Source organism: Pogoniulus pusillus, chromosome 30, assembly GCF_015220805.1.
Source record: "Pogoniulus pusillus isolate bPogPus1 chromosome 30, bPogPus1.pri, whole genome shotgun sequence".
Classification (NCBI taxonomy): Eukaryota; Metazoa; Chordata; class Aves; order Piciformes; family Lybiidae; genus Pogoniulus; species Pogoniulus pusillus.
In genome coordinates, this window is record NC_087293.1 from 17,135,243 (window position 1) to 17,162,091 (window position 26,849).

At 57.2% G+C, this 26,849-nt stretch overlaps 2 protein-coding genes across 8 annotated transcripts in view; one reads left to right on the forward strand and one right to left on the reverse strand.

Moving 5' to 3' along the window:
• Nucleotides 1-1,037: 1,037 nt before the first annotated feature.
• On the forward strand, nucleotides 1,038-16,121 carry GGT5 (gamma-glutamyltransferase 5). Its single transcript, XM_064168178.1, has 12 exons — nucleotides 1,038-1,762; nucleotides 6,454-6,584; nucleotides 8,023-8,115; nucleotides 9,600-9,789; nucleotides 10,353-10,510; nucleotides 10,929-11,078; nucleotides 11,610-11,743; nucleotides 12,213-12,415; nucleotides 12,830-12,921; nucleotides 13,627-13,736; nucleotides 14,019-14,126; nucleotides 14,550-16,121. Exons 1-12 carry the CDS (start codon nucleotides 1,311-1,313, stop codon nucleotides 14,694-14,696), a joined length of 1,968 nt encoding a protein of 655 aa, XP_064024248.1. The 5' UTR covers nucleotides 1,038-1,310; the 3' UTR covers nucleotides 14,697-16,121.
• Nucleotides 16,122-18,244: 2,123 nt separating this feature from the next.
• GGT1 (gamma-glutamyltransferase 1) overlaps nucleotides 18,245-26,849 on the reverse strand; it is a 50,208-nt gene continuing 41,603 nt past the window's right edge. For all 7 annotated transcript variants that reach the window (XM_064168182.1, XM_064168180.1, XM_064168181.1 and 4 more), the window contains 9 exons: nucleotides 26,568-26,760; nucleotides 25,528-25,685; nucleotides 24,591-24,740; nucleotides 23,528-23,664; nucleotides 22,680-22,867; nucleotides 21,646-21,773; nucleotides 20,662-20,774; nucleotides 19,539-19,652; nucleotides 18,245-19,193 (listed from right to left, as the gene is read on the reverse strand). In XM_064168182.1, the coding sequence (XP_064024252.1) occupies nucleotides 19,050-19,193; nucleotides 19,539-19,652; nucleotides 20,662-20,774; nucleotides 21,646-21,773; nucleotides 22,680-22,867; nucleotides 23,528-23,664; nucleotides 24,591-24,740; nucleotides 25,528-25,685; nucleotides 26,568-26,760 (1,325 nt within the window). In that variant the 3' untranslated portion in view covers nucleotides 18,245-19,049. The remainder of the gene's footprint in view (nucleotides 19,194-19,538; nucleotides 19,653-20,661; nucleotides 20,775-21,645; nucleotides 21,774-22,679; nucleotides 22,868-23,527; nucleotides 23,665-24,590; nucleotides 24,741-25,527; nucleotides 25,686-26,567; nucleotides 26,761-26,849) is intronic.

The window sequence follows — 26,849 nt, forward strand, 5'->3', positions numbered from 1 at the left end:
TTCTACAGAGGCAGCAGGCAGGTGTGGAGTGCATCTTTACGAGGTTCAACAAGGACAAGTGCAGAGTGCTGCACCTGGGGAGGAGTAATAAACTGCAGCAGGACAGGCTGGGAGGGGATTTAATCAATGTCTATAACTATGTGAAGGTTGGGGGTCAGGAGTGGGGGACAGGCTCTGCTCACTGCTGCCTGGGCTAGGACAAGCAGCAATGGATGGAAGCTGCAGCACAGGAGGTTCCAGCTCAACACGAGGGGAAACTTCTTGACTGGAAGGGTCCCAGAGCCCTGGCACAGGCTGCCCAAAGAGGCTGTGGAGTCTCCTTCTGTGGAGCCTCTCCAGGTGTGTCTGGATGTGTCCCCGTGGTCCTGCTCTGGCAGGGGGTTGGACTCTGTGATCTCTTTGGGTCCCTTCCAGCCCCTGGCACCCTGTGATCCTTTTCAGTGCCAGCACAGCTGTATGGTTAGGAGGCTGTGGAAGAGCTGTTTGGCACCAGAAGCATTGTGTAGGTGCTGCCGCTTGCTGCTCTGTTGGGAGTCAGGTCTGGTGTTATGCAGCAGCCTCCTGGATGCTGATCAGTAGAGACTGGACCCCAGAGCTTTTAGCTCTGCTGCTTTGCACAGCTGTGTGGCTTTAGCCAATGTGTTGTGTTACGCTCGTGGACAGAAGATGTGTGGAGCAGATGCAGGTGAGGTCTGGTGATGGCAAAAGCAAATGCAAGACTGTAACAAACAATCAGGTCAAGTTTATAAAGACCCATCCCTGTGTTTTGTGTTTAGCATTTACTACTTTGAGTAGTCTTACGGAAAGGAGCCATCCCAAGTTTGCTGTTACAAGTTTCCCAGTGCTTCTCCACGCAGGCTGCCTCTGCCTGGTCATTTGCTCCATGTGCTGCCCCAAACCTGGGTCCTCTACCTGCTGTGCAAAATTCAGTCAACAGACAGAGCTGAGATGTTTGTTTTATTCCAGTGCTGCACACGCACAGAAAAGGTGCAAAGTGGTCACAGGAGATCTTAAAAGTCATTGCCAGCCCCACTTTACATCTGAAAACAGAATTCTCATCTGCAGACATCTGCTGTCCTTGTTTGAGGCTAGTTTGGAGCTATCAAGGCTTGACGCCCCCCACCCTGCAACACCTGAAGTCAATCTGGGCTTTTTGTGGTCGTTAGCCCTTTTCTTTCGACAAGGCTGCGTGAAGCCAGCAATCAGTCCTGAGGTTATCACCTGGGAGTGCTCCGGCAGTGAATGTGTTAAATGTTTTCATCAGAGGAGGAAAAAACCCAAACCAACAACCCAAGAGCCATACGGTGGATATGCAGGAGAAGTTTATAAAAGAGAGTGACAAGGCTCTGGCGGCTGAGAGGGCGAGCAAGGAGCGGGCTGGACCTTTGGGGAAGCTTTGCCTCTCGAAGGGAAGGCAATTCTCAGCCCCGGGGGCAGAGCACTGCCGTGAGACCTCCCTCCCCGCAGCGCGGGGCTCCTCCGCTCCTCCTCCCGCAGCGCCGGGCTGCCCCCGGCCCTCTCCCGAGTGCGGGGCTCCTCCGCTCCCCCCGGGGCCGGGCGGACGCCCTCGCAGACGCAGTTGGGCCGGCGCCGGAGCAGCCATGTCCCCGGGGAAGGTCTGCTGCCTGCTGCTGCTGGCCCTCGGGGTGCTGGCCGTGCTGGTGTCCCTCGCCGTTATCCTGACTCGGCCCAGGTGCGGTCCTCAGCGCTACCTGCACGGCGCCGTGGCCGCCGACACCGAGACCTGCTCCTCCATCGGCCGGTACGTGCGGGGCCCTGGCGGGTTTCCAGGCGTCGGGTGGCGTTCGCGGGCTCGGAGCGGCTGCGGGAGCGAGCCGGGGGCCTGCCCTGTCCCTGCTGCCGGGGCCGTGCCGCTCCCCGCCCGCTCCCTCCATCGGCAGCGCCGCGGCTCAGGGGCCAGCTGCTGCTGGGGTCCGACGGCACAAAGTTTGGCAGCTCCGCAAAGCCATGGCCCCGCGGAGGCGCAGAGCTCTGGTGCGGGAACGCGGGGCTGGGCTCCGGCGGGGCCGCAGGAAATCAGCTGTCTGGTGGTTAAGTCTCGCAGGTAGGTGCCTCAGAAGTGAGTTAAGGAAGAAGTGAGAGGAGCTAGCAGAGAGCTGCCGCTGACTTCAGCAGAGGCAAGGCAGGCTGAGAGGGCAGGGGGCTGTGCACCCCAGCTTCCAGGGGCTGTGCTTCTGGGCTGGAGCCTGCAGCAGGTGTGTTTCTGCCAGACAGACACTCTGTGCTGGGGAGTGAAGTGCAGATCCCTTTCAAATTCAGGACAGTCGAGACACAAAAGACACCACTTGGAAGGAAAGATGTAGGCACTTTGTCTGGCAGCCTCTCTTGCAAGCTCTCTGCCACTTCAGTTATTATCTTACTGTTGCTTACGCACAGAAGCGGAGGGGTGGCACTGCAGAAGCTGCATGTGATGCTGTGTGCTCTGCCCTGTGGCCGGAGGAGTGAGCTGGGACGTGGTGCCATGGCATGGTGCTTGCCACCTCTCCCATGGCTCTTGCAGAGGTGTGCTGGCACAGCATTTGTGAGCAGTGGGAGCAAATGCTCTGTGGCTGCACGCGTGCCAAGGGCTGGGCTTTTATGCTGAGCGCAGGTTAGCTCCTCAGGGCAGGAAGAGGTGCCCTTCAAATCAGTAAGAATGGGAACAGAGGCAAATCCATGACTGGATTGGACCAGCTGGGGAAGCTGGCACACTTGGCCATGTTCCTTGCTCGTGGCCCAGCCTGAGTACCAAAGATAATCATTCCCTTGGATTTTTTTCTGTGCCCCAAAGCTGTGGCTGTTACCAGATGCAGTTTGCTCAAGGAAGCTGTGCCCAGGCTCTGCTAGCTCAGGGTTGGAACCAGCAGGTCTCTGCTGTCATCCCTTAGGAATCACAGCAGAAGTAAGCTACCAGAGCTGGCTAATTCCTTGGTGCATCTTTGCATGCAGAAAAATAAGTTCAAGAGAAGTCTGTGATCAATATGCCTGCAGTTGTTAGCAGTCAGTGTTGGAGCTTTTAGCCCCAGAAGCAAACAGCTTGGCCAAGCTGGAGTGAATTGGTTGAGCTGGAGGCAGGCTACGTCTTTGGCCTTCGCCTGTGTGCTGCAGAGCCTCCTGATGTGTTTTCTAGAGGAGCTTAAAACATGACAAATAAGGTAGGGAGACAAACTTCCTCTCTCTGAGCAGTGCTTTTAGTGGAAACACATGAAAAGGCAAAGATCTCCCACACCGTGGCAAAATCGGTTCAGCTTGATGGCTTGGGCAGGGCAAAGCCACGACCAAATGGAAGCCACCTGTGACAGCTGAGCCTGCCCCGAGACTGAAAGGCTTTGCAGCCAGTGTCCAAAGGCACCACAGAGGCCTTCAGCAGTGCTGCTTTGGCCCTGTTCTCCCCCAGTGGCCCCACAGACCCTCTCTCTGCCCACCCAGAGCCACCCTTTCACCCTGCAAAGCTGCACCAGTCCAGTGCCTGGGGCCTTGGCACAGATGGCAGCAGCTAATCTCTGAGCTACTTACACATCTCGTTCTTTAGTTAAAAAACCCTTCCTTATGAGAAAGAGAAAGGCTCAGCCCCCAGGCTCTGTGGGGTGCCCTTAGCAGAGCTGCCGGTCCTGGGCATTACGTGGTGCTGTGTTGGTTTCAGATGCTGCTGCTCCAGACAGAGTCTTTGTGTGCTCCTTGCAGAGCTTTCAGCTGACCTTATAGGATCCTAGAACCATTTGGGTTGGGAAAGACCTTTAGGATCATGCTGCTCAACCAGTCTCGGGCTCCACCATGTCTGGTGCTAAACCGTGGCCCTTAGCACCACTTCTCTGCACCTTTTAAATGTCTCCAGGGATGAGAAGATTATTGAGAACAACTCAAGTGGCCCTCTTGGCCAAAAAGCAATCTTCTAAGGAGCAGGCTGTTGTGTTGGGGCACCCTTGTACTCCCCTGACTGCTCATCTCTGAAGGTGCCCTGTGGCTCTGTAATGTGTTTGTGTGAGAGGAAGTGGGGGACAGACTCGCAGCACCTTCTTGCTGCTCTTTTCCTTCCCAGCTTGGGCTTTCCAGCCCTGGAGGTGGTGCTAGTGTGTTCTGGGGCTCTGTGAGGTGATCTTTCTGAAATCCTTATGCAACTCTGGCTCCCTGCAGAAAATGAGCAATCTCAGCCAGGCTCCAGTGTGTGTCCTCCTCGCTGGAGGCCCTGTGCTAGCCACCGGAGGCACTGCTCTCAGCCAGCAGTGCCCAGCTCTCAGCACTGAGCTTGGCTCCTTCCCTGCAGGTGGCTTTTTGCTGCTGGAGATTGAGCACGGAACACAGTGTTGTGCAGCTATCTGGTCAGACAGGGGCCCTGCACTGGAAGAAAACTTGTCCCTAAGTGGAATGAAGCACTTTGTTGAAGAGGGTTAAGAGGCTAAAAGGAGAGTTTTTAATGCAAGGATGTGGCTTTGGTACTTGGTCCACCTTGGTAATTTGTCCTTGTGTCAAGAAGCTATGAGGACTCGGGAAGAGATTGCCCTGGCAGTGAGTGGTACCCACACCCACCTCCAGCTCTGAGCCACTGTTCCCTCCTGGCAGTGGAAGAGGTGTTTTCCAGCCACAAAAAAGCTTTGTGTTCCCTCCCCTGTGCTGGCTGAACGCGGCCGTCCCTTGTGCTTCACCCCTTTGCTTCCCAGTGGCCGAAGCAGGAGTCAGCAGGAGAAGCACCCATTGCCAGCCCCGGGGCTCACTGCAGTGGGGCCGGCTGCCCTGACCCTGCCCAGCAGCCTGCTCCCACCCCAGCTCTGCAGTGCAGCTCAGCAAAGTCCCTGGGAACTGGTTCTCCTGAGCTCAACACCCGCCTGGGGCGCAGGGTGGTGGGGAGGGTGAGAATGGTGACGATATAGCAGTCAGAACAGGGCTGTGGTCCTGGGAAGCTCAGTCCGAGGCAGAGAATCTGCTGCAGAAATCCTTCCCAGTGGTGGCCCAGCAGCGTTTCTGATGAATGTTTCTGTCCCAAGGGATTTGCCTTCCCCTCTTCTTGTGTTCTAACACTTTGAGATTTGGCAGCTGGCCCTTTTCTTCCAGAAACAGATGTGGCTTTTGCTCTCCACGGATCTTGAGCAGGCAGCTGCCATGCAAAGGGTGGTCTCCTCCCAGTCCCCAGCTTTCTTTAGCAGGAAAACAAAAAGTCAAAATAATTGAATCAGTTCACATTTCCAGTGCGTCTGAAACGGCCTCAGGGCTCCTTTTAGCCCAGGGCAGAACCTGGTCTGCAGCCCATCCCTGCTGTGTGCACTCTGTGAGCTCAGTGCCATCGTTCACCCACCCTGGGAGGCCAAACCTCCACCTTGCTGCTGCTGGAGCAGGACTTGGTTGTTAACATCCCCGGCTGCTGCTGCTGTCTTTAAGGAAACTCCACTAACGGCTAAACCCTACCGCTGGAACTAAGGGGCAGGAAGGATGTAGGACAAAGAGTGTTGTTATCAGCTCAGCTCAGCTGCAGCGCTGAGATCTCTCCGGAGAGGTGTTGCACGGAATCGGGCTGTGCCCGGAGCAGTGGTGTCCCTCCAGGGGCTGGCGTTCTAAGCTGCGCCACTTGCAGCAGTGGGACACATAAAGGGATCAGCCTAATGGCCCTGAATTGTTTTGGCTTTGCCTTAGCTGAGCCACATCCCAAACAGCCAGAAACCTTCCCAGCGAAGGGCAGTGCTGCCCACTGGCAGGCCGGGCACGGGAGCTCCACCTCAGCCCCTTTCCCATTGTCGAACCAGGCTTCTCCAGCAGAAGCTGATGGCTGCGCACAGCAGGAGGCTGCCCTGGAGCCTTTGTGTGCTCTGCCGTGGCTGTGCCTGGGTAGGAACCTGAGGGTTTGGGGGTTTTCCCTCTGCAGTTGGTGGGGTTCTGTGTTTTGCTGCTTCCTTTATTTTCCCTGTGAGGATTCAGGGAGAGGGTGCCCAGGGAGGCACACTGCATGAGCAACGAGCTGAGCTCTGAGTTTTGTGCTTACTGGCACGACTCAGGAGTTTGCTTTGCAGGAACCCTTCATTCCTGCCCCGGTGCCCTGCCTGTTGGCCAGCTCATGCCTTTCGATTTGAAAGGGCAGGCAGGGAGCTAGAATCAGCCGTTTGGGCCCCAGCACTCGGAAAGCTCTGCTGAGAGCATCCTCCTTCACCTCTGGGAGCTCCTTGCTGTCCTGCAACGTTGGTAGGCAGCTGCAGGCCCCTGTCCCAGAAGAAGTCCAACCAGAGGTGGGGCCCTGGCTGCTTTTTCTTGCTACAGACTCTCCCTTCTCTCCCTCTGCTTTCTTCCCCACTCCCACCGAGGCAGACACCTTCCTGTGCTCTCCCTCCCCATGCTGCTGCCAGTGGCTTTCTCTAACTTCAGCTGCACTGCCTTGCAGCTGCCCCAGGGACACATTTTCCTGTGGCTCCTGCATTCCATCCTTCCTGGATGTTCACAGTGTCTTCTTTCTCTCCCTTTCCTCCACAGGGACATCCTGAAGAGTGGAGGCACAGCTGTGGATGCTGCCATCGCTGGCTTGGTCTGCACCTCGGTGCTGAACCCCCAGAGCTCGGGCCTGGGTGGTGGGGTCATATTCACCATCTATAATGCCAGCACAGGTATGGGCCAGCCCATGGCTCTCCGTGGTGCCCTGTGTCCCTGCAGACACCCAGCTGCTGTGCAGGAGTCAGAGCCTTCACCTTCTTGCAGAGCAATGTTTTGCATATGAAACCTACATCCTATGGTCACAAAGCAGCATTTTGCTCTCTACCAGGGCTGGAAAGGAGCTCTGGGTGCAGAATGAAGTGACTCTATCTCTCCTTCCCCTTCCAAAACAATGCCAAATTGCACTTCAGAGCCATAGGGCTGACAGTGCAGCAAGGTGTGAGTGGTGCTGCCTGCTGGGCTGGTGTGGAGCAGAGCCAGGTGCCTGTGCTGGCCGTGGGGGTGGCACTGGCTCAGCTGAGGACTCCAGTGGCTCAGCCTGCACAGCAGCTCAGGCAGTGCCTGCTAAGATGAGGGGTTGGGTCTGCACCTCCCACTGCCCTCACTGGCCTGGGCAGGACTGCCCAGAGCAGCAGTGAAGCCTCCAGGAGGTGCAGTCTAAAGCTAGACATGCCCGGGGCCTGTGGGGCAGCCTTTCTGTGTCTGGCTTAACGCCAGAGTTGTGTTCCTGCTTTTATGTTTTTAATGTGGGGGTTGGGGGTGTTTTTCTGTCTGTCTTGTCTCCCTAAAGGCCCTGAGCTTATAGACCTGAAGAGTCAAATGAGCTCTGCACACAGGAACAATATTACCAGTGTAGATCCCTGCCAAGTCCTCCCAGAGTCACGGTTCTGGAAGTGCTTGGCTGTGCCTTGTGCAATAGCAGCATCTGGCAGAACACCTCTGCTCTGGTTCTTTGTTCCCTTTGCCAGAGCCAGGTCACTTTGCGTCCTGCCAGCAGCCCTCCTCTGCTGCGTGGCTGCTGCTGCACAGAGCCACACATGGCCAGGTGCTTGCTGCCCTGTGTGGGCTCCTGCAGAGCTGGCACCGTGGGCCAGAAATCCAGGGCAGAGACAGCTGATAGGCGGGACCTGAAATACAGCAGCACACAAGTGGGGTTTGGGTGGGGGTTTCAAGCTCCCTGATACATAGAGAAGCTTTCAGTGGCACCATTCTGCTTGTGGACTTGAGGCTCACTTCCCCATCCCTTGGGAAATGGCTCACCGAGGAGCACCAGGCTCTGGTTACAGCTCCGGCATGCCCCACCCACAGAGAAAGTGCAGGAACCTGCGTGTCCCAGCCCGTGTCCCCTGCCCAAGTGACCTTCACTGTCTGGAATCAGGCCCTGGCCTTGTCCCTGCACCTGTGTTAGCTCTTACTGTAAATGAAAGCCTGGCAGGGCACGGCAGCGTGTGCCGACGGCAGCGTGTGCTGACTGCAGCCTGCCCCGCGGCTGTGCTCGCTGAGCTGGTCTACTGGCTGCAGGGCAGCTCAGCAGCCTGCCACGGGCTCTGGGCTGGCTGGAGGCTGCCCTCTGGAAGACCAAGTGGTGTATTTGCTGCTTCTCCTTTGCAGGAGCAGTGGAGGTGATCAATGCCCGTGAGACGGTGCCGGCAGAGTCCCCTCACAGTCTGCTCCCTGACTGCGCTGCTAATGCTTTCCACATCGGTAAGGCACAGGCTGGGGGCAGCGGAGCAGCTCTGCACTCTGTCTGAGGGTCTGTGTGATGGAGCATGCTCTGCCTGCCTCTGTCTGAGGGTCTGTGTGATGGAGCATGCTCTGCCTGCCTCTGTCTGAGGGTCTGTGTGATGGAGCACGCTCTGCCTGCCTCTGTCTGAGGGTCTGTGTGATGGAGCATGCTCTGCCTGCCTCTGTCTGAGGGTCTGTGTGATGGAGCATGCTCTGCCTGCCTCTGTCTGAGGGTCTGTGTGATGGAGCATGCTCTGCCTGCCTCTGTCTGAGGGTCTGTGTGATGGAGCACGCTCTGCCTGCCTCTGTCTGAGGGTCTGTGTGATGGAGCACACTCTGATTGCCTCTGTCTGAGGGTCTGTGTGATGGAGCATGCTCTGCCTGCCTCTGTCTGAGGGTCTGTGTGATGGAGCATGCTCTGCCTGCCTCTGTCTGAGGGTCTGTGTGATGGAGCATGCTCTGCCTGCCTCTGTCTGAGGGTCTGTGTGATGGAGCATGCTCTGCCTGCCTCTGTCTGAGGGTCTGTGTGATGGAGCACGCTCTGCCTGTGCTGCCTTCTGCAAAAGTAGCTGGAGGTCCTGGGCCCTTCAGCTTGCTGTCTGACAGCAGCAGTGCCAGCCTGAGCAGAGCGGGAGCAGCAGTCGCTGTCTGACTCCTCTTTGCAGGATGCTGTGGTGCACAACCAGCAGTTTCCCAGCACTCCTTACAGAGCAGAACAAGGTCAGTAGCTGCTGGGACGCTGGAAACAAAAGGAGCCCATCTAGTGTGTTTGCCTCTCTCCTTACACTGGGGAGGCAACCCAGCAGCACCAGCAGCCGAGTTGCTGGGTTCCAGCTCAGCTACCTCTTTGCCAGCTCTCTCCCACCCGAGCAGGCTCCACAGCCCTGTGCTGTCACCGCTTTGGCACAGGCAGCCTCGCTGGAGCAGCACATCTGGCCTCTCTCCACGTTTCCTGCTGCATTTGTTCGCCTCCCCTAGCACATTTTGCTTTGAGGTGTGTCCTAGTTCCTGCAGGGAGAGAAAGAGGAGGAATTGGGAACAGCTCTGGCTGGAAGGGACAGTGGTAGGTCTCTGTTCAAACTCCTGCTCAAAGCAGGGTGGTGTCAGGGCTTAGCTCTCTCTGCTCAGGATCTTCTCACCATTTGGAGCTTCTCTAAGGATGAAGGATGTAACAGCTTCACTTGCTCTAGTGTTCGACCAGGCTCCTATGAGTGCTTCTGCTCTCCTGCCCGTTGCTGCAGTAGGTGCCTGTTGCCTCTCCTGCTTTCACTGTGCACCTCTGAGTCTGCTTCCAGCTTCCCTAAACCCCTTCTGTGAGGTATGGCCCAAAGAACAGAAGCAGAGGAGGGAAGAGGAGAGCCAAGCCTGCTTTTGGCAGCCTGTATGAATGCACACCTCCCGTGGAGTGCTTCCAGCCCAGGCTGATGCCTTAGCAGCTGTGACCCTGCTGCTGTGCTCCACAGGTCCCCGCTGGATCGCGGTGCCAGGAGAGCTGCGTGGCTACGAGGAAGCCCACAGGCGCCACGGCCGCCTGCCCTGGAGAGCCCTCTTTGAGCCAAGCATCAAGCTCCTCTCGGAGCCACTCGTCATTTCTCCAGTCATGGACAAGATCATCCACCACCCAATGTTCTCCAGCCTGGGAAAAAGGCTGTGGTAAGAGGCAGCGATCGGTTTGCAGTCAGAGGGTCGCTGCCCCCTCAGCTGCAAGACCCTTCCTCTGCCGTGCTGCCACGGAGCACAGGCTGCAGCTCCAACACTGCTCAGTCGAAGCTTGCTGTGGGCAGGGAGGAAGTAGCAGGAGTGCTGTTTCAGAGCAAGTATCAGTCAGCTCCTCCTTCCTTTTCTCTTTTGCAATTTGGAGCAGCTCGACAGAGCAAAACTGCCTGCTAAGTGCATCTGCTGGGGAGAAGGAGCTGCCTCCAGCTGTGCAGAACTCACCCCCTGACAGCAGGGCCCTGCAGCAGGCACTCAGCTGGAGCAGCCTCACTGAGCTGAGCTGGTTAGGGCCCGTGGAGGAGGCTGCACGTGGGGAAAGGGAGCCTGGTGCCGTGGGTGGTGATCAGCTGGGAGCTCTTCTCCGTGTAGCCTGCAGCACAGCAGCAGCTGGGAGAGTGCACAGCGTGCAGAAAGCAAACCAGTGCTGTGTGGGGAGCAGCGATGGGCACGGGCACAGGGTGGGCACATGCTGCAAAGTGATGGATCTCCTTCTCCAACAGCCCACTGATCTGCCACGGCCAAAGGTTTTTGAAGCAGGGAGAGACCTTCTGGTGGCCTGCACTGCAGCAGACCCTGAAGGCTGTCGCGGAGAACGGAGCAGCAGCGTTTTATGAGGGGCAGATAGGAAAGGCCCTGGTGGAGGACATTAGGAAGGCTGGTGAGTAACAGCCGGAGTTAGCTGATACCCCAAGTGACACCCAGAGTTAATACCTCTGGACAGGACTCATTCCTGCAAGTGAGGTTGATGCCAGGTGAGGGCCAGCACATGCCATTTGCTTGCCACATGGATTGGTAGCTGGCATGGGAACGAGCCACCTTGCCCTGGCTCTTGCCTCTGGGCTGAGAGCCACCTACTCTCCTGTTCTGGCCTCTGCAGCTCCCTTAGGCCTTGTGGTGTCCTGGGGTGTGGCAGTAGGGAAGGACTCTCGAAGGCACTGGGGTGTGTGGTAGAAGAACTTTGGATTTGCCACCACTGGCTCTGGACAAGCTTTTGCCAAGGCTCTGAGGTGGCAGCCCACAGCAGCTGGCAGGAGCCAAGGTGCTGATGCCATCCCTGTGTCTGGGTTTCTCTGAAGGGTCCAGTATCTCGCTGGAGGACCTCCAGGCATACAGAGCAGAGGTGTCCACCGCTCTGAACATTACCCTGGACAATCACACCACTGTCTTCTCTCCCGGACCGCCCCTGGGAGGGGCTGTGCTCATGTTCATCCTCAAGGTATTGGAAGGTAAATGCCTCAGGAACAAGGGACAGCAGGAGGCTTGCAGAGTGCTGCCCGGGGGCAGTGGGGCAGGAATGGAGTTGGTGAGCCAGAGGGGGGGCCCTGAGCAGCGGTGTGCCGGTGCCGAGCCAGCGGTGTGCCGGTGCGGAGCAGCAGAGTGCCGGTGCGGAGCAGCGGTGTGCGGGTGCCGAGCCAGCGGTGTGCGGGTGCCGAGCAGCGGTGTGCGGGTGCCGAGCAGCGGTGTGCCGGTGCGGAGCAGCGGTGTGCCGGTGCCGAGCCAGCGGTGTGCCGGTGCCGAGCAGCAGTGTGCCGGTGCGGAGCAGGCTGCTGAGCTGGCTGGTTCTTGGCGTGCTTCGGCAGAGCCGAGGTGTGCAAGGTCTCCCCACGGCTTCCAGAGGAATTCAGTCACAGCAGAAATGAGCACCTGGCACTTCGTGTGCCCATGCCCAGCCGAGGCAAAGGGGCAGCTGGTTCGAGGTGGGATGGGAGGAGGCTTCCTTTCAGCTTTGTTTCTGTGCGCCCTGGTGCTGCTCTCAGAGTACAAGCTGCAGGAAGCGTCTCTGGCCACCCCTGAGCAGAAGGTGGAAGCCTTCCACCGCATTGCTGAGGCCCTGAAGTTTGGCAACTTGCTGAAGGCCCAGATGAGTGACCCTGCCTTCTCGGGAGCCCAGGTGAGCTGCAGCCCCCCACAGCTCCTGCACTGCTGCTGGGCACAGCAGGAGCAGCACAGTCCCTCTCCTGCTGCTCTTCCCACCCTGCATTGCCATCTACTCCTTTAGCCTTTCTGCTAAGCCCTCGGGCAGCCTTGCTGCTGCCAGCACAGGGCTGGGCAATGCTCTGGCACCCTCCTGCCATGAGAGGAAAGGAAATGCTCAGAGCTGCTGGCCCGGAGCAGTGCTGCTCTGCTGGCCGAGGCAGGCTTAGGCCAGCTGCTGTCTGCGGTGTCTCAGCTGTAGGTGTGATGAAGGATGTGCCAGTGCCAAGCTGCCTCGGCACTGAGCTTGCTGCAGGCCACTCAGCACAGAAAATGGGGCTTGGTGCTTCTAGTGCAGGTCCCCAGGCTCTGGCTGCTGAGGCTTCTGTGCCCAAGACCTGTCCACACCTTGGCGGCACAGCTCAGTGTCCTGGCTGTGATTGCAGGGGACTGCGGACACCCTGCTGTCAGATAGCATGGCTGAGCTTGCCAGGCAGCGGATAGACAGCCGTGGGGACCACCCACTCAGCCACTACAACCTGCTGGAGTCTGTCTACAACCAGAGGCACAGAAGCATGGGCACCAGCCACATCTCTGTGCTGGCTGCAGATGGCAGCGCCGTGTCGGCCACCAGCACCATCAACTACCCGTGAGTGCAGCCGAGGGGGCAACTGGAGCCTGTGGGCCACGAGTCAGGCTCACAGGGCACCTGCCAGGGCTCTTTACCAGCAGTGCAAGCCCCTTGGGTTTCACAGGCTTAGGCAGTCCCTTGCTCGTGAATGCCTTTTGCATGTGGCAGCAAAGGTCTTTGAGCAGCAGCCTAAAGAACCAACTCAGCTCACGAGGCTGTGCCAACCTGCCGCGATCTGCTCGGGCTCTGTGGGGTGGGCAGAGGCACAGGGAGCCCAGCCTGGGCTCCAGCACAGCAGCAGCAGCTTTTGGACAGCCTGGCTGGGGCAGCTACAGGCTGGGAGGAGATGTGGGCAGCCCACAGGGTGCCACCGTCGCTTAACGCCATCCGCAGCAGCGAGCACTGGGCACTGAAAGGCTTTTTCCTCTGCAGGTTTGGCTCCTTTGTGTATTCCAACCAAACTGGGATCATTTTAAACAATGAACTGGCTGATTTCTGTGTGGCCAACAGGAGCATTACACCAGGTGAGCATCCTGGCCCTCACCGTGAAACCCGAGGCTGGGAGCAGGCTGTGGCAAGTGAGCAAGAACTGCCTGTATGCAGGTGTCCTTCCCTGGGCCTGCATGAAGGCAACTTTGCTTCAGACTAGGAGAGGACAAAGCCCTGGAGTGTGCCTCTGCCTACCCACAGCTGCCCACACATGGAAACCTGAGAGTTCTGGTTTCTAACCAGGGAAATCAGAGGTCATTAGTGGATGGGGAGGGAAGGAGTGAAGCGGCTGCTGGGAGCAGCTTGCTGTCTCCTCAGGCTGCTCCGTGGAGCAGTGTGTAGCTGCTTGCACAGCTGGGAGGTGCTGTGGGCTCACACTGGGTCCAGTAACGAGGCAGGCTTGATGCAGACACTGCTTTGCAGCCAGCTCTCCCTGATGTAAATCTCCTTGGGTTGGCAAGAGAGAGGACATCGCTGCTGCCACCTCAGGCTGCTGCCAGTGCTTCCCCAGCCGTGCTGCACCAGCTGCAGCAAGTCCCGAATCTCGCAGGATGCCCTGCACCAGGAGATGCCTCCTGTGTAGCCTGTGCTCTTCGTGAGGTGGGGTTGCAGCACCAGGCAGCTGGGAGGCCTGAGCTGCTGGAGGGGTGAGCAGCAGCAGGAAGCGTGGGGCAGGTGGAGTCCTGTGTCTCTGCAGCCCCACTGAGAGGCAGCAACAGTGTTCCCTGCCTCTGCCCTAGGGGAGAAGCCTCCCTCAGCCATGGTGCCCTCCATTCTCATCTCCAAGACAGGCGACATGCTGGTGGTCGGGGGAGCAGGAGGGGCCTGGATCATCAGTGCTACTGCCATGGTGAGTCCACAGCCACCGCCCAGGGACACCCCCACTGAGCCAGGAGCACTGCGGGGGCTTGGCTGAGCTCTGCTGCTCCTGGTAGTGCTGCGTGGAAGGCAGCAGTGAAGAGGGCTTGCTGCAGGCTGACTCTGTCCTCACCTCCTCGTCTCTGGTGCTTCTGTGCCAAGGGCAGGGGTGGCTTCAGCCCCCCTTGCAGGGCAGGCTGTGATGGCACCAGGACAGAGCATGGAGCCTGCTCGGTGTCCCCAGTCAGTCAGGGTGGGATTTGTTCTGCTGCAGGCCATCATAAACAAGCTGTGGTTTGGCTACGACCTGGAGGATGCCATCGCAGCTCCTGTCATGCATGCTGAGGGTGACACTATCCTCTTTGAGGAACGCTTCAGTGAGGTGAGTGGCCTTGCTTGGATCTTCTTGTCTCCTCCTGGGGAGGAGGAAATTGCTCCTGTAACTCATCTGAAGCTCTTCTCAGTGAGGGTGGTGAAACACTGGCATAGGTTGCCCAGGGAGGTTGTGGATGCTCCCTCCCTGCAGGTGTTCAAGAATAGGTTGGATGAGGCCTGGAGGGACCTGTTCTGGTGGGAGATGTCCCTGCCTATGATGGGGGGTGGGAACTAGATGAGCTTTGAGGTGACTTCCGACCTCAACCGTTCTGTGATTCTAAACAATCTGTGTTTGGCTTCTAGCTAACCTCCTTGCTGGAATCTCACTTTCTCAACCCACAAAGGCACCCTTCATTTTCACACCTGGCAATGCCCAGACCTCAGGTGCCTGCAGCCATCCATTCTGTTTCCTCTCCTCTCCCTGCTGCAGGAGGTGAAGGCTGGCCTGCTGGAAAGAGGACATAAAGGAAAGAAACCTCACCTTGCAATGAATGTTGTGCAGGGAGTTTCCAGGGAAGGGAAATGCATCTCTGCCTACTCTGATAAGAGGAAGATGGGGAAATCAGCTGGATACTAGCACAAACAGCCATCACAGCTCACAAATCCATGGGCGAGGAGGAGATCCAGAACATGCTTTGGCTTGGACATGCCAATGTTGCCTGTTCCCAGATGCCTCCTAGAGCATGGGCAAAGCTGGGAATTACCCTGCAGGCTGCAAGCCACCTCCAGCCCCTCCAAGGACAGGTCAGCCTGTTTAGAGCTGCACACTCTGACTTCTCTGAGGAACACATTTCTTGAGCACGTCAGCTAATGAGGATCAGGTAACACAACGTGGGAGAGTGCTCCAAACCCCACTGGGAACACTGTGAAATGGCTGAGCTGCAGCTTCTGCTCCTGCTGGCAGGACTGCTGAGAGCAGAACTGGTTTCTGGGGCACTGTTGTCACACTAAGCTGGTCACCGGGGCCCGGTGCTGTGAAATAAGGCACCAGAGGGTGGTGAGGATCAGAAGTGGTGTCTGTACAGTCAGGACTTTAAGCCCTTAAGCTACTGGGCTGTGAGCTTAGGCTGGCAGAGGGAAGAGAGCAAATCTCCTCACTCCTCCTCTGGGTTTTCCCAGCTCAAGAAGCCCTGCTTCTCCCAAAGGTGGCAGATGAAGTCAGTGCACCAGAGCAGAGTCTGCTGCCCCACTCCGCTCTCTCTGCCTGGGGGCTGCAGAGGACCCCACAGCTCAGAGGACCTGCACCACCACCCCTCTGCCTTCACTTGCAGTGTGATCTTGAGCTGAGTGCAGCTGCCTGGAGCCAGGCATCTGTTCTCCAGCAGTTGTGTCCCAAGGCTGCAGCCTGCCCACTGCTGTGCCAGAGCTTAATGCAGGAGGGTTCCTAAGTTCCAAGGTCAGTACCACAAGCCCTTAGTCATGCCTCTGGAAGGCAATCTGCTGAGGTGCTCTGCTTGGCCTCACCTCAGCTACCAGCTACTGCTTCTGGGTGTCAGCAGTAACTCACCAGCTGCAGAACTGTCACGGGAAGCACTCAGGGGCACCAGGCCTCAGCTGCAGCTCATTCCAGGACCAGATGGCCTACCCAGCAGTGCCACAGCAGTTCCCCACCATGCAGACATGGAAATAGCACCTGCAGGCCACCACTCACTGCCATTTCATTGCTGCTAGCATTGATACGGAGCCAACTACACAGCTTTAACCCTATCATAGCTTTAATTTGCAAGGGAGACAGGACAAGAGTGCAGAGCTCTGCCCACAGCAGTCCTGTGGGGGTCTTACTAGCAAACCATTTGGTGAAGCTGCAGGACTGCACCTCCCTTAGCACTGCTGCTGGCTTGCCAGAGCCTCCCACTTGGATCCGTTCCCAGCCATCGCCATGCCAACAGAGCACTGTTTGTGTAGCTGGAGCTGGCCTGCTGAAGCATCACTGCACTGAGCCTGCTCCAGTTCGCTGAGGAAGTCTTTAAATTATACTGCTAATAAAGTGTTTTTAAGCCTGCTTGGGAATTTCTCCTCTCAAGCTGTTGCCTAGCCCGAGCCACAGCACTTGTGTGAGGGACAAGCAACATCTCAGGCTGGAGCCTCCCTACACCGAGGAACCTTGCAGGAGAAGACTGCAGATGCCACTCACCGCTCACACAGCTTGGATTGGGCACTTCCCTGTAGCCCTGCCAGAGGCTGGAAGATTGCCAAAAGAAGATGGTGTCAATGTTAGCCTGAAGATGAGGAGGAGAATGCAGTGAGCCCTCCAGCTCATGACCATGGGAGCTGGCATCTCAAATCACCTGGAGTCACTGTTCTCAGCTCTTCCTGCCACCCAGGCCCTGCACTCGGTCAGGCAGCATGCACCAAGACACTGTCTCTGCTCAAAAGCAGAGGGGAGAGGTGGTTGTGTTCAGAAGGCTGTGAAAGGAGCAGGAGGAAGACTTTTCTTGTAGCTGAACAGCCTGCAGTGTCCATGGGAAGGGTTCAGAGCATGAGCCACATTTGCCACTTTGCATGCAGACAGCCTGGGTGCAGTAAGAGTAGTGGAAGGTGGCATGAAAGCAGCTGGCAGAAGCCCTCTGTACACCTATGTCCAGATGGGCTGCAGGTAACTGCAGCATACAGAAACATCCAGCCCCAGCCTGGAGATCTTCAGGGTCAGGCTGGACAGGGTTCTGAGCAACCTGCTCTAGTGGAGGATGTCCCTGCTGGCTGCAGAGGTGAGGGGTTTGGGCTGCATGGCCTTCAGAGGCCCCTTCCACCCCAAACCATTTTAGGGTTCCAGCCATAGGTTTATTTTTGCTGTAGGCTGTAAGTGCAAGCCTTAGCCTACTGGCAACAACTCCTCACTGGTGGCTGTGCTAAACCAACCCACCAAAGCCATTGCTGCAGAGTCAAGAACTCAAATGCAGCCATAAAAGGAGGTTTCACCAGGAGCATCTTTAGCTATGGCAAAATCAGAGCTTTCCAGAAGGGAAGTTTTGTAACAGGGGTTACAAATCATAGCAGGGAGTTTTCTGACTAGCTGGAGGAACTTGAGGAAGGTGAGTAAGCCTCTGCCACGCTGCACCAGGAGCTGTTAGAAGCAGGCCAGTTACTCAGGCTGGTTTCAGTAGGCATGTTTGTCCAGCAGCTGGTCCCCAGAAAGTGGGCACCTTCCAGCTTCAGAGCACAGGCTTGTCTGGGTCAGACTAACCACAGTGATACGCAGCCTAACTCCAGGGTAGGGTTTCATTAAGCTGTGTTTGCTGAGCAGTAATAACTGTTTATTTTTCAGCTCACACATGGCCAAGACAGAGCTCAGCCAGTCCTAGGTCCAAAGGGCCACATAATTCAGAGAAATAGCAGCTGCTCCCCACAGAGGTTTGGATCCAAGCTCCCTGAAACGTCCTGCATCTTGGATGCAGGCAGCAGCCTGGGGGGCCAGGGGCAGCTGCTGGGGAATTACAAGAAGTAGCAAAGTCCAAGCCTCAGCTCAGCAATAAAAGGATGCAGGTTTGGCCCCAGAGCAGTCTCTCAATCACCTCAGGGCCGCTGGGGGAACCAGCTGAGCTCACACAGCAGCACCAGAGCAGCTCAGCAGGCAGGGGCGCAGAGCACAGCCCAGGCACCTTCAGGGCAAAGCCTCTCCTTTGGTGCAGCTGTGTAAGCAAATGCATCCAAGTTGGGACTCTGCTTGAAGCATGAATCCAGCTCTGACTTTATTCCTTGGAACTAGGCTCTCAATTCTGGGAACTCCTGAGTGCCTGATGACTACAACTGCATCCTTTCACTTTCTCTTTGGGGCTTCTGTACTCCCTGGCTCCTAGAAGGGGGCAGGAAGTGTCACAAGCCAGCCAGAGCAGTTCTCTTGCCGTCAGTTATGGCTCAAGGATTTCTTGAGCCACCCCAGAGCCTGACAAGAAGTTTAGCTGCTGTGATGCATGAATCCCTGTGGCAGGAGAACCCCAAACCACCTCCTGCATTGGCACACACACTCCTGGCTGCTCCATGCCATCTGCCTGAGAGGTCATCAATCACCCAAGCCATGGCAACTTATCTCCACACCAGAGCAGCTGCAGCAAGCCCTTTCTAGAGCTTTTGTTTCCTGAGGCCTGCAGTATGACAGGGTAAAAAGCAAACCAGAGAAAAAGCAGCCTGGGTTGGATATTTAATTAATGACTTTTTTACTCCTAGTTTCACCAAAGGAGTGAAGAACAGAACCAAAGCCTCCGGGGAGCTCCCTTCATGCAGGCTCTCACCAGCCCTTTCCAGAACTGTGCAGGCAAGAGGAGTGAGTGCCTCCCTATTTATTGATTTCAGTTGTGCTCAGAGTTTCACAGGTAGCATCTTCCCTTTAGACCTTCTCGACAGAAATATAAAAAGTGTGAAGCAATTTCCCCACTCACCTCCAAGGATCAGCTGAAGTGCAAAGCAGAAACCTCTTGCGTTCAGAGTGACGAGCGTGTGAAGGCTTAGCCCAGGCTGGAGCTGGGCTGCCTGCTGCGGCACAGAGCTGTGAGCTGGTGGCTCGGGAACCCCAGTCCCCAGAGTCCCTTAACTCCCATCCACTCAGCAGGGAACAAATCCCTTCTCCAGCAGCGGCAGGACCACTGGTGGCAGCAGACACCGTGCAGGAGAGGCGCTTCCTGCAGCTGGGGTGAACTCTGGGTACCCTCCAGCTGTCTTCAGGGGATGGAGAGGAGGCAGGGAACAAACTCTTCGAGGCAGAAGAGACTCTTCAAGTAAGTATTGCACGTCCTGCTAGACATGCCTGTGGCAGACTGCGGTGGTGTGAGGCACTGCAGTCGTGGCTGTAGAGATCTGTCCCTGCTCTGGCAACAGAACCACAGGTGAACTTGTTCTCTTTCCTGCGAGAAGTCCCTGAGTTGCAGACCTAAAGGATCTTCCCCTTAAACACACCTCGGTGCCACTAGAGCATGGAAGGCAGGCCCGGGCCGTGTCAGTAGCCCGCAGGGTAGCCTCCTTTGCGGGAGTCGGAGGCTGCAGCCCAGCCCTGCTCCGTCCTGAGGATCGCCTGCACCACGGCCCCGCCGCTCACCCGTGTCGTGTCGTGCCGCCTCCTCCTCAGCTCCTCTTCTACAGCCTGCAACGCAGGAGGGAGTCAGGGCAGCCTGCCCCGCGCTGCAGCGTGTGCCCTGCGCTGCAGTGTGCCAGGATTCCCGAGGGTCACTGCATTTAGGCTGATGTGGTTTGGAAGTTCTTTGAGCCAAAGAACACCGCAGGAAGCTGCAGACTCTCACTTTCAGGCACAGGCATCCCTCGCCCGTGCCAGGCACTAAACCCCCATGACTGAGTCTAATGCTACACTTGGAACAGCTTCTTAGGACCCTGCATTTGACCCGTGCCAGCTTTAACACTGCTCCCCTGGGTACACTTGCCAAAGCTTTGTGCTTTCCCAGCTCCCACCCCAGACCCTAGGTGGACAAACCTCCTCTATTTGCAGCTCAAGCTCCGTGATGTTGGGAAACAGCTGATCATGAAATCTGGGCTCTTCCACTGCCTTCTTCACGTCATAGCCAAACCAGATGGAGTTCATGATGGTCTGCCAGAAGCAAAAAGCCTTCCAGTTAGCTACCTGCCTTCAGAGAGGCCTGATTCTTGTAGCAGCACAGGCAGAGACGTCTGAGGATGTTCACCAGAGCACACAAAAGGTGTAACTGGTGCTTTCAGCTGTCCCTCTCTTGGCCAGGCACAGTGCAGGTACACTGAAGCAAGCCAGCTCAGAGACCAGGACTCACTAAAACTGACACAGTGAGAGGATCAGACACTCAGGTTGCGCTTGCTGGGCTCATGCTGCCACAGTCAAGCTGCTGCCAGCTTCATCACACAGCAGTCACTGCAGTGAACACAGTCCCAGCTTCTGCTGCTGTCCAAGAGGTCCCTTAGGCCTGGCTCATCTCTACAAGCTTCAGTTGCAGGCTGGAGATGCTGGCAAGAGAAAATAGCCCCAGGGCCTAGAAAGCAGCTTAGAGTGGTTTCTGTGGGACCTGTCCTCTACCTGAGCAGAAGCAGGCTGCAGCCAGCTGCTCTGAGCTGCTGTGTGCTGGCACAGGTGACAGCTTTCTCCTGCACTCACCTTTGCTCAAGCTGGGCACTTAGGTGGCTGCCACAGCAGCTCACAGAGCCTGCCTGTCAGGCAGCCTAACACCATGCCCGGGCTAAGCTCTTCTCTGGCTCCTTGGTGTGACTGGCACCCCGAGTTGAGGATGGTGGATGGGAGTGGCCCTAAGCTAGACAAAGGCACCAGTCCATGGAGACCCAGAGAACAGAAGTCAGAGCTAAACTGAAGTCACAAATGGTAAGAACAACTTGCCAAAGGAAAAGTCCTGGAGTCACTGAAGGAAATAATTCAAGTCAAGACCCTTTTAGCTTTGGCAGGAGCCAGTGCTGGGGCTTTGCCCCCAGAAGTGCAGGCAGGAACCTCTTGTTGAGGCTCTAGGCCCACAGCAGGGAGCCACAGCCATAGTCACACCACTGGTGGAGACTTGGGCCCCTTGCCACAGGCACTGCCTCTCCCACCCTGTTCTGCCACAGCCCAGACCATCACATACCAGTGCTGTTGCTGTGGTGATCTTTGTTCCTCCAGAGGCACCAACCACCATCCTGACCTTCTTAGCCTTATCCACCAAGATGGAGGGGCACATAGAGGACATGGGCTGCTTGCCTGTGGGGGACACAGATACAACAGAGGCTCAGCTTCTCACCTGCAGCTCACAAACTGCCCTCTCCTGCTTCATGTCTAAACCCAGAGCCTCACTATCCACCCTCCTGGCTCAGCTCACAGGTCTTGTTCAGTCCTTGGCAGTTCCGCTACCCCCTGTATCCATCTCCTTGCTCCTGCAGCACAAAGCTTAATGTAGGTCCCTTATGTAGAGGCTTGAAGGTGCCTTCCACCACAGGCCTGTGCCAGCTGGGGCTGTCTGTGATGCAGCTGCCTCCTGTACACTATGAGACTTCTCTTCCAGCCCTTTCACCTCCCTGTCCTTTTCCAAAGTGTGGGCTGCAGGAGCATAGCAGAATCCCAGCTTCCTCTGGCAGCAATCAGATGGGTCTGCAGGGAGCAGTGGGGAGCAGCCAGGGCGCTTGGGTCAGGAACACGAACTGGGTCAAGCCAGAGCTCTCCTACATCCCCCAAGGCAGCACAGGGAGAAGGCTGGACAGTGCTGTCAACATTTTGCAGTCAACTGCTGCTGCCTTCCACCCTCTTAAACCAGTTCACAGAAATCTTTGCAGGCCCAGGTAATTTCATCTGGCAGGTACAGAGCTCCTTGGGGGAGGATTCCTGGTTCTTGGAAGGAGGCTTGGATGCACAAGAGCTTTCCCTAGACAGCCTCTTCTCCTTCAGGCTGCCCCAGAGGCAGCTGGCTGTGTGCCTTTTGCAGGGGTGACAGGTGAGTGGCTTTCACCCTGCCCACTGTAGAGAGCCCCAGGCCTGCGCCTGATTGCAGATGTGCTGCAGCTGCCCTGCAGCCACCACCACGCGAGCATGCAAGGGGCAGCCAAAGGGCTGAGTCAGGAGGGCACTTTACAGCTACCTGGTGCAATGAAGTTTGCTGGAGAGGGAGGGATCCCAAAGCCATTGATGATGTAAGGTGAGCTGAAGTCATCCATCTCATCATTAAAGAGGATTCCACTCACAGTGGATCGTACATCAGAGCCAAAGCTGGACCAAACAAGTAGGTGCAGACAGGTCAGAACCAAGGCAGGGCCAGGAGGAGCTTCAGGTGAGTTATTGCAGTGTGAACCCCGGGATGTGACTGGAGTAACTCCCCACCCCCTCCCCTGGTCAGGACCTTCTGCCCCACGCCGGGGGAAGGGCACAGTTTGTACCTTGAGTACACAGCCACACCGAGGCAGCCCAGAGCCCTGTCACAGAGCTCCCCTGCAAGGACCCACCGGCACAGCAGCTAAGCACAGCCAGTTGCCCTTCCAGCCTGGCAGTGCTGCTCTGCCCTCAGAGGCTGTGTGGCTCAGGGGCTGGCAGCTGTGGGCACTGGGCTTTGCTGAGAGGTGTCAAGGTGCAGGCATTTGCTACAGACAAAAAGAACCTCCAGAACCTTCACTCCCAGCTTCAGCACATACACAAGGGATGCTCAGAGCCAAGCCCTGCACTGCCAGGCCAGCTGCAGTCACTCAACCTCCCCAGAAGCCTGGGAAATCAAGAGCCACCAGCAGCAGCACAGCTTCTGAGGAGATCCAGGCGCAGCCAACGTTTCCTCGGGGGCTGAACCCGAGGAGGACACAGCTTGTCCTCTGACCCGACCAACAGGGCTTACCAGCTGTCTGGCAAGCTCGGCAGGAGCAGCGTCCACCCCTGCCCTACCCATCCCTGCCCCCAGAGCTCGGCAGCAGCAGTGTCCACCCCTGCCCTACCCATCCCTGCCCCCAGAGCTCGGCAGCAGCAGTGTCCACCCCTGCCCTACCCATCCCTGCCCCCAGAGTTCGGCAGCAGCAGTGTCCACCCCTGCCCCAGCCCTCCCCGCGGCGGCAGCTGGGGGATGTGCTCCAACCACAGAAGCACCGCTGGGGAGACTGCAAACTAAGAGGGAAGTAAGGTCTGAGGTCCTACTATTGGTTGATGGTGCTGGTGGCGGAGACAGCGCTGCCGTCCTCAGCCACCACGGAGATGTGGGAGGTGCCGGCAGAGTCCCCGCTGTAGTAGACAGGATCGTAGTAGCCCACCGGGTGCGAGCTGTCGTCGGTGATCTTCCCCCGCAGCCCGGCCGCGAAGGACTCCGACGTCATGTTCGTGAGCGCCTGCCCAGGGGAAAGCAAAGCAGTCAGCCAGAGCTTACCTTTCGGGTGGTCCAAGGGCTGCTTTGAGGACAGTCTGGAGAGGAGGAGGCTCTCAGGTGACCTTATTGTGGCCTTTCAGTCTCTCAAGGGGGCTACAAGAAAGCTGGGGAGAGACTTTTTAGACTGTCAGGCAGTGGACTGGAGGGGATGGAACAAAGCTGGAAATGGGGAGATCCAGACTGGATGCTAAGCAGAAGTTCATCAGCATGAGGGTGGTGAGAGCCTGGCAGGGGTTGCCCAGGGAGGTGGTTGAGGTCCTGTCCCTGGAGGTGTTTAAGGCCAGGCTGGATGAGGCTGTGGGCAGCCTGCTCTAGGGTAGGGTGTTCCTGCCCATGGCAGGGGGGTTGGAGCTGGATGGTCCTTCCAACCCTGACTGATTCTATGAGTCTATGACAGGCTGAGGGAGCTGGGGGTGTTCAGCCTGGAGAAGAGAAGGCTCCAGGGGCACCTCAGAGCTGCTGCCAGTGCCTAAAGGGATCCTGCAGGAAGGCTGCAGAGAGACTTCTGCTGAGGCTGTCTAGAGACAGGTCAAGGGGGAATGGTTTGGAGCTGAGGCAGAGCAGGGTTAGAGGGGAGCTGAGGAAGAGGTTCTTCAGTACCAGCATGGTGAGACTCTGGTACCTCTGTGATGCTGACGAATTTGGGGTCTCCCAGTAAGGTCCTCTTGGCGTAGGCAAAGCGAAAGGCCTCCACGATGCGGTGGTAGGTCAGGCCTCTCTCCTCCACTGTTCTGATGCTGTCAGCAGAGAAATTGTATTCTGGCAGTAGGAGACAGAAGAGTATGGACACAGAGGGAAGGAATCACACAGAATGAATCACAGAGTGTCAGGGGCTGGAAGGGACCTCCAAAGCTCATCCAGTCCAAGCCCCCTGACAGAGCAGCATCACCCAGAGCAGATCACACAGCAACACATCCAGGCAGGGTTTGAATATCTCCAGAGAAGGAGACTCCACAACCCCCCTGGGCAGCCTGTGCCAGGGCTCTGTCACCCTCACAGGGCAAAAAATTCTCCTCATGTTTACATGAAACTTGCTCTGCCTCAGCTTCCACCACTGCCCCTTGTGCTGTCCCTGGCATCACCCAGCAGAGCCTGGCCCCAGCCTCCTGGCTCTCACCTTTACATCTTTATAACCATTGCTGAGGACACCTCTCGGTCTCCTCCCAGCAGCACAGCCCCAGCTCCCTCAGGCTCTCCTCCTAACAGAGCTGTACTATTCCCTTCAGCATCTCTGTGGCTCTGCCCCGGACTCTCTCACGCAGTTAGGGACATGGTCACTGCTGGCAGCCCTCTCCCAAGTGGGACAACTTTGAGCCCCAGTCTCCAGAGAAATGCACTCACTGGACTGTCCCAGTCTCCTCATGGAGAATGCAGGAGCTCTGGCAGTGATGAGCAGCTGCTGAGCACCAGCAGGATTGGTGCTTGCAGAACTGTTTTCCAAATAAGCCTCGAGTACAAGTTAAGCTCCCACCCCCAGGTACCAGGGGAGAGCCCTGGGCAGGAGCCTCTTTCCCCTCTCACACCTCTGTTTTGAGTGGGAAGGAGACATCCCTGGGTTTACAACAGAAGAGGTCAGCACCTCTGACCCCTCCAGGCTCTCAGCCTTCTCACCTTGCTGGAAGGTCTCGAGAGAGGCCCAGCAGTGTCTGGAGCTCCCCCAGTTCCCTCTGCCCACTGGCACTGACCTTTCAGGATGTTGAAGATGAGGGCGAGCACAGGGCCACTCAGGGGGGCACTGGGGGTGTAGAGGGTGAACTCCCCAAGTGCGATCTGGATGGGGTTCTCGATCACTGTGGCGTTGTAGTCCCGCAGGTCCTCCAGGGTGACAATGCCCCCTGCAGAAGAGAGCAAACTACAGCTGTGGGCTTGTGTGGTCAGTGGCGGGGGGGAGCAGGCAATGCTCCCTCAGCACTCACCACAGCAAGGGCAGGAGGGCACACAGCCAAACTGCCAGGCGAGGAGAGCAAAGGTGGGCGCTCAGCAGATGCAGTCACTCCTTGACAGACCCAGCAGAGGCTGGGAGAGCCTAAGCTTGAAGCTGGGCTGAAGTATGGAAGCCCCAGACCTGCTGCTCAGCCTTTACTTACAAAGGACGCCAGCAGCCTCGGGTACCAAAACGTCCTTCAGAGCCCCGTCCGCAGCAGGGAGGCAGCTTTTGGGTGCAGGAGCTGTGTGCTGCCCCACAGGCAGAGTAACTCGCGTGTGCCGCTGCCTGCGCCCGCGGCAGGGGAAGGGCAGGGATTGCCCAGGGCGAACACCAGCGGGCGCGGCGGGGCGCAGGGCAGTGCCGCAAGCACGGGATGCTGCCACCACCTAGCGGCGCCGAGAGCCGAAACAAGCCCAGTTCGCAGGAGCCTGCAGCTCTGTTTTGGGCAGAAGCCTGCTGGATCCAGGCTCGGAAAAGAGCAGCATCGACTGAGCCGTGCCCAGCAAGGCACACACTGTGCAGGCAGGCACAGAAAACACACCCGTGTCTGAGCGAGCCTCACGCACATCCACTGCGGTGCCAGTGGCTTCTCCTGGCTGTCCTGTGCCACAGGCAGCGTTCCAGGCTGCCGCAGGTGGGCGCTGAGCCGCAGCAGGGTCCCTGGCGCTGTGCTGGGCACCTGCCCTGCTGCTCACCTGCACCGCGGATGTCCTCGATGATCTGCTGGGCCAGGCTGCCTGTGTAGAAGGCATCGGCTCCCTCCTGGGCTATGGTCTCGTAGGTGCTGGCCAGCTTTGGCATCTTGACGATGTCTCCTTCGTGCAGAATTTTCCCTTCTCTGCAGAACACTTCACTGACAGAGAAAAGAGATTGAGAAGATCAGGGAGTGCTGATCTGTGCCAAGGAGGCAGGCACCCTCCCTACCTGCCCACGGGGCCAACAACTGCCTCAAGATGCCCAGGAGGGGCCACAGTCCTTGCACTGAAGCAGTTCAGGGCACAGACTGTGATGCTATAAGGGTCAGAGCTTCCCATGGGTCCAGCAGAATGAGTTTGGATCCCTGTTTGTCAGAGCACTTCAGGGTAGGCAGTTTCCTCTCCAGCTGCCCCATCATGGATCACAAAGGTGTTGCTGTGGACCTGTCAGGTGGAAGTACAGGACATAGGCCTAGGCTGTACATCCCAACTGGACTGGAAACAAACCCACAGCTGGCAGAGGTGGAAGGGATGAGGATTAAGCATAATCTCCAGCAGAGCTGGCCATGGACACTAAGGGCTTGACTGTAAGGGGGGGAGGAGCATTTAAACCCCTTCCTGTTCATGGTCATTGGCATGGTCAGAGGTGCTGCCTGAGGAAGACTGTCTGCAGGGTAAGAGATGACCTCAGTTCCCACTGCTCAGGGAGACTGCAACTGCCCCAAATGCAGGTAATGACCTTACCTTGGGGCACTGACAGCAAGAGGGAGAGCTGGGGGCTCAGAAAACACACTGCCAGCAGACTGACTGGCCTAGCCCAGCACACACTCTGATCCCACTCTGCTCAGGCAAACGGACTTTAAGAGCAGAATTTATCTCCTCTGAAGGTCAGGACTGAATATTCCTAAAATAGGCCACACTATTTAGCACCTTCAGGTAGGTGGAACAGCATCAGCAGGTAGAGCAGGGACAGAGCCTGGCAGGAGCCATGCTGCTCACAGGCACTGCCCTGCGCAGGCAGCCTCTTCTGCTCTACCTACCACAGCGAGGGGTTGCTTTCGATTGCCTCCTCTCTCGATCTGATGGCTGCTGCGAGGCCTTTCCCAATAGGGAATCCTTCTTTTGCCAGCTTGATGCTGGGCAGAAACAGGTCTTTCCATGGCAGCTTGCCATGACGTTTGTGAGCCAGTTCATAGCCGCGGATTTCTCCTGGGACAGCGATGGACAATCCTCCTGGAGCAGAGGAGGAGTGGATTAGTCTTGCATGGCATGAACAAAAGTGACAGATGGAGGCAGAGGTAGAGCAGGCTTCTCTCTCAGCC